Source organism: Rhagoletis zephyria, unplaced genomic scaffold (genome assembly GCF_001687245.7).
Source record: "Rhagoletis zephyria isolate East Lansing unplaced genomic scaffold, Rhagoletis_zephyria_1.1 Rzeph_scaffold_01289, whole genome shotgun sequence".
NCBI classification, from domain to species: domain Eukaryota; kingdom Metazoa; phylum Arthropoda; class Insecta; order Diptera; family Tephritidae; genus Rhagoletis; species Rhagoletis zephyria.
Genome location: NW_016158373.1, coordinates 53,593 through 63,708, shown reverse-complemented (window position 1 = coordinate 63,708; position 10,116 = coordinate 53,593). Strand labels below are relative to the sequence as shown.

The 10,116-nt window shown below is 36.2% G+C and overlaps 1 protein-coding gene across 4 annotated transcripts in view; it reads left to right on the top strand.

Annotated features, from left to right (window-relative positions):
* The window catches only part of app (Palmitoyltransferase app), a 68,465-nt gene that overhangs the window by 26,301 nt on the left and 32,048 nt on the right, over positions 1–10,116 (top strand). For all 4 annotated transcript variants that reach the window (XM_017616865.1, XM_017616866.1, XM_017616867.1 and 1 more), the window contains 7 exons: positions 1,786–1,946; positions 2,022–2,206; positions 2,329–2,440; positions 2,529–2,683; positions 2,767–2,888; positions 2,956–3,148; positions 4,277–4,355. In XM_017616865.1, coding sequence (XP_017472354.1) covers positions 1,786–1,946; positions 2,022–2,206; positions 2,329–2,440; positions 2,529–2,683; positions 2,767–2,888; positions 2,956–3,148; positions 4,277–4,355 — 1,007 coding nt within the window. The remainder of the gene's footprint in view (positions 1–1,785; positions 1,947–2,021; positions 2,207–2,328; positions 2,441–2,528; positions 2,684–2,766; positions 2,889–2,955; positions 3,149–4,276; positions 4,356–10,116) is intronic.

Below are 10,116 nucleotides of genomic sequence, written 5' to 3'. Positions count from 1 at the left end.
TAACCTATGCTTAGAAGGCTAATTCCGCGGTAGTTGGCGCGTATGGCGAGGTGGCCTTTCTTGTGGTTTGGGCAGAGCACACTTAAATTCCAGTCGTCGGGTTTGCGTTTATCTGACCGTATTCTGTATATGAGCTGATGCATGCACCTCATCAGCTCCTCGCCGCCGTACTTGAATAGCTCGGCTGGCAGGCCGTCAGCTCCAGCAGCTTTGTTGTTTTTCAGCCGCGTAATCGCTATTCGTACCTCGTCATAGTCAGGCGGTGGGACAGCTACTCCATCATCATCGACTGGGGACTCGGGTTCGTCTTCTTCACTACTTTCAGCGCTGCTGCCATTCAGTAGGTTGTAAAAGTGTTCCCTCAACAATTTAAGTATATTCTGGACATCGATCACTAGGTCGCCATTGTTGTTCTTACAGGAGTTCGCCCCGGTCTTGAAACCTTCCGTGAGTCGCCTAACCCTCTGGTAGAATTTTCGCGATTAATCGCTATTCGCTTAGCATATAACATTTGTGGAAAATATTTTTATTGATTTCAGATAGGTATTGATGATGACTACTCATCATGATACAAAAAATAAGGTAGTTTCAATAAACAACTTTTGACGGATAATAAAATTTTTTGAAGTTTCATAAATTGTGAGTATTCTCAACGGCCTTGCCACTTTGATAATATTAAAACATTAAATCGGAGTATTTTCTTTCCCACATTTATACCAATTTAATATTTCAAATGAAAAATCATTATTAGTGCTTGGTAATTTTTTTACTTACGTGGGTCGCACCTTTTTTTATTAAAAATATATAAGATGTGTAATGTTAAAGGAGACTTCAATGAAATTATTCTTTTTATTTTATAATAAAAATCACGAGAGCATTATGTTGTTATTTTTTCATTTTCTTATTGTGTATGCAATCTTGCAATTTAAAAATCTAATTCTAAAGAATTCTCTTTCCAAATAAATCCTTTTATGATCGCCAATTCCATGTGAATAAATTGTTCTCATAACTTAACATGCAAAACAAAAACAAATTGGGAAAAATTATTTTTGTTTTACTTTATAATTTTGGGAATATTTGTTCACATGAAATTCGTGAAAATTTACTTTTAAATTTCTCATCACAATTTGCAAAAAAATTAGGCTTTGTGGTTAGCGTATCACCATTAACTTCAACAAATTGCGAATTTAAAATTTCAAATGTATGCAAAAAACTTGAGTTCGGCTTGCGCAGACCGTCTCTCCGATAAGCAATTAGCATAAGTATAAATTTGATCACTTTCTTCATCCGTTCTGAAACCTAGTCACCCCCCTTTTCGAGATTATGCATTAATTTTTAGGTTCATCATATTCGACGTGTTTGAGTGGACTAATGAAATCTTCTGCTTAAAAAAAATACTGCTGCTCCTGATCAGGTAGCATGAATTTAATGAAATGTCATAATTTTATTAAAAGTCAAATGGCTAACAACAACAACGAATGTCATTAAATGAAACTACCTTCTTTTTTGTATCATGCTAAGCTAGCGATATGTAGTATATATTGCTACCTTAATATATTCTAGAATGACTCTTACTCGTTTTCTTTAGAAATTCTGCTTTATACAAGACTCGAAAGACTACATACATAAAATTCAAAGAATTAGTTGTACTCCTTATTCGAAAACTGTGCTTTTAATTAGTATATATTTTAATTACTCAGCTCAAACATTTTATAAATGGCTTATAACGATCTATTGTAGAATAAGTTTTAATCTGTTTTTTTTTTTTTTAATATTAATTTTCAGTTGTCCGTTCCTTGCCACACGTATAAATCCTATCATTCCTATTGTTGGTGCAGTGCTTTACTTCTTTACAATGAGTTCCTTGCTACGAACAACCTTTTCAGATCCTGGTGTTATACCCCGTGCCTCTCACGACGAGGCTGCCTACATAGAAAAGCAAATTGGTACAAATAATTGTTGAATACTTCTTTGAGTAAATACTAATCATTTACGTTAATATTTTTCATGTGTTATTACAGAAGTGCCAAATTCTCTGAATAGCCCCACATATCGGCCTCCGCCACGCACTAAAGAGGTCCTTGTTAAAGGACAAACTGTGAAGCTGAAGTATTGTTTTACTTGTAAAATTTTCAGACCTCCACGAGCCTCCCACTGTAGTTTGTGTGATAATTGTGTTGATCGGTTTGACCATCACTGTCCCTGGGTGAGTATTGTTGATCGAATTGCAAGGGGAGGCTAACATATAAATATAAATACACGTATTTTATAGCGAATAGTAAATTAATTATATGTATGTATAATCAAATATATTTATTATATTCATAGGTTGGTAACTGTGTGGGGAAACGAAACTATCGGTTTTTTTACTTATTTCTAGTCTCATTAGCATTTTTAGCTGTATTTATATTTTCCTGCTCTGTGACACATTTAGTTTTATGTAAGTACATCTGTTACAATTAGACAACAAAAACAAAACAAAAAAATAAAAACAATGGGACAATTAATTCACATACTCTTTTGTACAGTGATGAAAGCAGAACAGGAAGTATTTGAAGTGATAAAAAAGGCGCCATTTACTGTGATTGTTGTGTTCATTTGTTTTTTCTCAATTTGGTCAGTTATTGGTTTGGCAGGATTCCATACCTATCTCACCACAAGCGATCAAACAACAAATGAAGATGTAAGCGAATATTAACAGAATATATGTATAAACATTCATACATTTATTGAGGTTTTAATTGTGTCTAAATTTTTTACACGCAGCTCAAGGGATCGTTTTCATCCAAAGGGGGGCAGCGCTCTATAAATCCGTATTCACGGGGGAATATTTGCCTCAATTGCTGCCATATACTTTGTGGTCCCATGACACCGTCTTTAATAGACCGGTTTGTTAATTTTTCGATAATCTGCATATATAAATAATGCCACATTTTGTATTCAACTTTTACACAGCCGTGGGATAGCGACAGATGATTATATTCTGCAAATGCAACAACATACCAGTCCACGACATCCCTTGAGCGACGTGATGAGTGCTTCTCACGTTGGTACAAGTGGAATGATTACGTCACAACCTGTGATTTCTGGCGCTGGAGGTGGCATTAACATTGGTGGAAACGATATTAAACCCCGCTTGTACGATGAGGTGAGCAAGTGCTTTTACACAAAAATACTCTACTAAACAAATCGTGCATTAAAAAACAACTATTTAATGGATCGAAACTATTTAATAGAGAAAAACGGGAGGGACTCCTTTCGCAAGCGAATTATAAAGTTTGACTAATTCTTTAAATTCTGTATAAAGTTTGAAAGTGTGATTTATATAGGTTTTGTTAAAGCATGAACCATATTTTTTAAAGAAAAATATCAAAGAAATTTTAGCTTGAAAATCATAGTAAATATGTATTAAAAACGAAACACCATTCATCCCCTTTTGACCGCCACTGTAGATGTGTATGTGTGTATGTTATTAAATTTGTATACAATTTGGTACAGTTACAGTTAGAGAATCTTCATGAAGTTAATCCAATTTTCATTTTCAAGATATTAATGAAAGAATAATTTTCCCAACTTTTTTGAAAGTATTTCAAACGCGCTCCAGCTCCCGAATGACACCGAATTGAGAGAAAATATTTGAGGCGATGAGAGCAGAAGTGGCCTAACCCCCTTTTTTGGTTCTTTTACACTTTGTCACTTTTATTTTGAAATTTATAATATTTGAAACTATTTTAAATAGGTAAGTACAAATAAAGGTTTTGATTTAAGGCAGTGTCACACGATTAGGCATTTGCCTAGATTTTTTTTGTGCAAATTATGTGAATACACAAATATTTTTCTGTATCCCAATCACGAAAAGTAATTTGTTCAGATCGTGTGAGTACATAAAAAATTGTCGTCCCAATTTTTTCGTTTTTTAACAATAGCCCAATATAAAAAATGTGCAAATCTGTAGAAATGTACCAATCGTGTGACACTGCCTTTAGGCCATTTTTGCTCTCGCGGCCTCGTTTTAGTGTGAGCCTATATTTTTTATCATGGTGTGAGCTATAAAACTAATTAAAAATTGTATGATTCGCTTGGGAAAGCAAAAACCTTTCCGTGAGGCATATTACTACAAAAAAATGTATATACTTATGTATTCTAAACAAATTCATTTTATCTTTTATGACCCTGAAACGCTCATGGAACACCCAACTTATAATTACGAACAATTTAAACCATGAAAACTGGCCGGCGCCCTGCTGACTTCTTTGGGTAAATAAAAAATCTGCAGTCCAATACATCTTCGGCAACTTTAGGTGGTGGCAGTAACGGCATATATCGGCCGCGAAGTTATGATAACTTACAAAACGGTAAGTCACAACATCAACAATACAAAAAGTGTTCCTTGCAAACACTTCTACCACCCACTACTCATCAATTGAAAAGTCGATTACTAAAACCAAAACAAGAGCGACAAATTCTCCACGAAACGCATAGTGCATACGCGACGCCACAAATCATACATTCACCTGCCATATCGTCGTACCATTTAAACCTGAAGCGATCGCTTCATTTGCCACTGTCTCCCGCTTTTGATGCGGGTGGCTCACCTCTGCCACTTTTGCATCACCATCCCCCCACACATTTACACGCAATTCATGCTGCAGCATCACATGCACAATCCTTAGTAGTGGCAGCAGCCGCGGTAGCAAGTGATGCTATCACTTCTTCACCCATATCGACATTAACAACACCGATGGCCGCCGCCACCCTGCACTCTACTGCAAAACGTCCGTCGACTTTACAACTGCAGGTAACCGCGGCACATTCGGCCAGCACTACAACTCTGACGACTATACATACGGCAGCTCCGCAAGCACCAGCCCCATCCGATTTTAAGTACTATTCACCTCAGCGCAGTACCGATTCAAATCTTATGCGAAATTATCCATTCCATAAAATTCGTGGTATGCGTCGTCAATCGACGCAGTCGGTTGATTCACAAAAGGTGAACATAAGCGGTTATCAACCACTTCCGATGAGACCGCGTTACAAACATCAAGAAGTGCTTTTCGAATTAAAATCACCAACGAATCGGTTAACTATTCGCGAGTGTGACTTCGGTGGTGGCGGTGAGCCCTGTGACGATGATCAATCCATAAAGGATAGTCAGATATTTCGTGTTAGTAAACGAAATCTATACATGAATCACCGATCACCGTGGAAAGAGCGCGATCGCTATTCCAATTTGTATGAGTACTCGTTTAATATTGATTTAAATTCTATAATCGAGGATGCCGCAGGAAGCGATTCGTCATAGTATGAGATGGGTATTGCCCAAGCTTTAATTAANGATCGCTATTCCAATTTGTATGAGTACTCGTTTAATATTGATTTAAATTCAATAATAGAGGATGCCGCAGGAAGCGATTCGTCATAGTATGAGATGGGTATTGCCCAAGCTTTAATTAATACTATTACACTATTCAAGTTGCTGGGAATTAAAAGTGAAGAATGTAAAATGACAGTATTTTTCAAAACCTCAATTAAAAGAACAGTATATTTATTGTTGTATGAGTATAGAGTTTTAAAAGCAACGACTTTACTAAGTATTAAGAAATTTAGAATTCCAGTTCTTCAACACGTAAACTTTAAAAAAATGAGGTTGTAAAAGTAATTGCATACAATGAAATTTATGATAAATGTAAATTCCTTTAAAATAGGATAATACGAAATATCAAAGGTAGTGCATATTTAGGTGCATATATATATATATATATATATATATATATATATGGGTGTGTGTTTGTGTATGTATGTATGCACAAATGTGTATTATGCCTGTTCATGTAGCAAAGCTGTCACAAATTGTCAACCGTTGGTGTTCGTGTACCCAAAAAACTTGCAAAATAGGAGAAATTGAGAGAGCAAAATGGCAGTTCTCTTGGAGCGGAAGCTGCAAATTTTTACTGGAAAAACTTTACCTTGCAACAAATCGCCAGTAAGTTATCGCTTGTTGCTGGATGCAAATGAAACTAATAAGGAATCTCTTTATGGGGTTTTTGTAGTTGAAATTGACAAAATAAACCTGTTTAAATATAAAATTCGAGTTGGAATACTGTTTCATTAGGAAATTGCTGCGAATAAACAATAAATAAACTATTCATAAAACTTGCAAATTGTTACTGGTTTTGCGATCATTTACTTTCTTGGATATTTTTCTCTATGAGAGAGAATTCTCAGAAATTAAGTTACTGAAGAGTTTCTGGCAATTTTCACATGAACAAACCTAGTTTCATGAGCTAAAAGTCCTGCCAAAATGTCTTCCTGAGAGCCCAGACCGCACTCCACTTCGCATTACTTTAGCCTTTCTTTATTCNATATATATATATATGTGTGTGTTTGTGTATGTATGTATGCACAAATGTGTACGTACTGCGAATTTATGCATGCGTATGTGCATCCCAACGGATATTATGCCTGTTCATGTAGCAAAGCTGTCACAAATTATCAACTTTTGGAAAAACTTTAACTTGCAACCAATCGCCAGTAAGTTATCGCTTGTTGCTGGATGCAAATGAAACTAATAAGGAGTATCTTTATGGGGTTTTTGTAGTTGAAATTGACAAACTAAACCTGTTTAAATATAAAATTCGAGTTGGACTACTGTTTTATTAGGCAATTGCTGCGAATAAACAATAAATAAACTATTCATGAAACTTGCAAATTGTTACTGGTTTTGCGATCATTTACTTTCTTGGATATTTTTCTCTATGAGAGAGAATTCTCCGAAATTAATTTACTGAAGAGTTTCTGGCAATTTTCACATGAACAAACCTAGTTTCGTGAGCTAAAAGTCCTGCCAAAATGTCTTCCTGAGAGCCCAGGCCGTCCACTTCGCATTACTTTAGCCTTTCTTTATTGTATGGAGTGGCATAAATTGAAGGGCTTCTGCTATCGCTACCCATAGAAGGGCTTCTAGTAGGGGTTAAAGTTGCTTCTTTAAGACATAAAAATCATACTTTTTAAGGCATTTATTTAAGGTTTATTCCAAATACATGGGTTTTATTGCAACTTATGCCATCTTCTGGCGCTGGTTATAGCTACGGTGACCATATTTGTGAGAGTCGAATACGAGACAAAAATNGGTTTATTCCAAATACATGGGTTTTATTGCAACTTATGCCATCTTCTGGCGCTGGTTATAGAGCACATCTTAAAGCCTACCATCGCTGCTAGCTAGCGACCGCACAGATGTCAACGTCAACGGCTTTGCAACGTTTTTTTTTGTCAATGTGTCCATATTTGAAGATAATTTGTTCTATGTGCAGCTGCGGTTTATGGCATTGCATTACTTAAAAGTCGCTAAAAAGTAATAGTCTATGTATTTCTTGGACCCGTAGATCCCTTATAACTTTCTATGTCACTCTTACATTGTGCATACATACTCGACTGAATCCTTTCCATTTTTATTTGCATTAGTCTGGGAAAGCTTGGGAAAATATTTCGCAGCTGTCAACTTTTGACACATATGTACACACATACATACGCAATTAGGTAAATAAAATCAATTTTGTTGGCAGCGTTGATGTTTTATGTAAATAATTTGCCCTCGAGGCAGCGAACTCCTTCCTTTTAACCGTCATCAATTCTGATAACAGGTGTAATTAACGAAGAGTTAATACAACGTAATCGAAGTACCAAAAGAACACAAGAAAAGAAATTTGTTCGATTCAGATTACGTTTTGAAAAAATAGTTCGGATATTATAGGTTAGTTTGAACTGGCATTACGTTAAGTCTACGCTAACTACACCACTTTTCGAAAAACCATAAAAATAGAAAGATCCCTCAAAATTGTTTATTAGGTCTATTTTATGATAGGAAGATGGTTCACTTGCAGTAACAATTTTTTGTTGGATCGATTGTAAATATCCTTGGACATAAAAGTCAAATAAGCCATAAAGCACTAATTTGTATATATAAAGTCTTGATTAACGTTTCACTTCAAATTTTGAGGGGTAAAAATCTGGAGAAAATTAGCCCAGAAATTCGTGATGGTATTTTAAGGATACTGTTTCAGGGAAAACAGTGTGGACAAAATTTCCGAAATTAATTTTTGTCTCGTATTCGACTCTCACAAATATGGTCACCGTAGCTATAACCAGCGCCAGAAGATGGCATAAGTTGCAATAAAACCCATGTATTTGGAATAAACCTTAAATAAATGCCTTAAAAAGTATGATTTTTATGTCTTAAAGAAGCAACTTTAACCCCTACTAGAAGCCCTTCTATGGGTAGCGATAGCAGAAGCCCTTCAATTTATGCCACTCCATACAATAAAGAAAGGCTAAAGTAATGCGAAGTGGACGGCCTGGGCTCTCAGGAAGACATTTTGGCAGGACTTTTAGCTCACGAAACTAGGTTTGTTCATGTGAAAATTGCCAGAAACTCTTCAGTAAATTAATTTCGGAGAATTCTCTCTCATAGAGAAAAATATCCAAGAAAGTAAATGATCGCAAAACCAGTAACAATTTGCAAGTTTCATGAATAGTTTATTTATTGTTTATTCGCAGCAATTGCCTAATAAAACAGTAGTCCAACTCGAATTTTATATTTAAACAGGTTTAGTTTGTCAATTTCAACTACAAAAACCCCATAAAGATACTCCTTATTAGTTTCATTTGCATCCAGCAACAAGCGATAACTTACTGGCGATTGGTTGCAAGTTAAAGTTTTTCCAAAAGTTGATAATTTGTGACAGCTTTGCTACATGAACAGGCATAATATCCGTTGGGATGCACATACGCATGCATAAATTCGCAGTACGTACACATTTGTGCATACATACATACACAAACACACACATATATATATATATACATACATGTATATGCACCTAAATATGCACTACCTTTGATATTTCGTATTATCCTATTTTAAAGGAATTTACATTTATCATAAATTTCATTGTATGCAATTACTTTTACAACCTCATTTTTTTTAAAGTTTACGTGTTGAAGAACTGGAATTCTAAATTTCTTAATACTTAGTAAAGTCGTTGCTTTTAAAACTCTATACTCATACAACAATAAATATACTGTTCTTTTAATTGAGGTTTTGAAAAATACTGTCATTTTACATTCTTCACTTTTAATTCCCAGCAACTTGAATAGTGTAATAGTATTAATTAAAGCTTGGGCAATACCCATCTCATACTATGACGAATCGCTTCCTGCGGCATCCTCTATTATTGAATTTAAATCAATATTAAACGAGTACTCATACAAATTGGAATAGCGATCGCGCTCTTTCCACGGTGATCGGTGATTCATGTATAGATTTCGTTTACTAACACGAAATATCTGACTATCCTTTATGGATTGATCATCGTCACAGGGCTCACCGCCACCACCGAAGTCACACTCGCGAATAGTTAACCGATTCGTTGGTGATTTTAATTCGAAAAGCACTTCTTGATGTTTGTATCGCGGTCTCATCGGCAGTGGTTGATAACCGCTTATGTTCACCTTTTGTGAATCAACCGACTGCGTCGATTGACGACGCATACCACGAATTTTATGGAATGGATAATTTCGCATAAGATTTGAATCGGTACTGCGCTGAGGTGAATAGTACTTAAAATCGGATGGGGCTGGTGCTTGCGGAGCTGCCGTATGTATAGTCGTCAGAGTTGTAGTGCTGGCCGAATGTGCCGCGGTTACCTGCAGTTGTAAAGTCGACGGACGTTTTGCAGTAGAGTGCAGGGTGGCGGCGGCCATCGGTGTTGTTAATGTCGATATGGGTGAAGAAGTGATAGCATCACTTGCTACCGCGGCTGCTGCCACTACTAAGGATTGTGCATGTGATGCTGCAGCATGAATTGCGTGTAAATGTGTGGGGGGATGGTGATGCAAAAGTGGCAGAGGTGAGCCACCCGCATCAAAAGCGGGAGACAGTGGCAAATGAAGCGATCGCTTCAGGTTTAAATGGTACGACGATATGGCAGGTGAATGTATGATTTGTGGCGTCGCGTATGCACTATGCGTTTCGTGGAGAATTTGTCGCTCTTGTTTTGGTTTTAGTAATCGACTTTTGAATTGATGAGTAGTGGGTGGTAGAAGTGTTTGCAA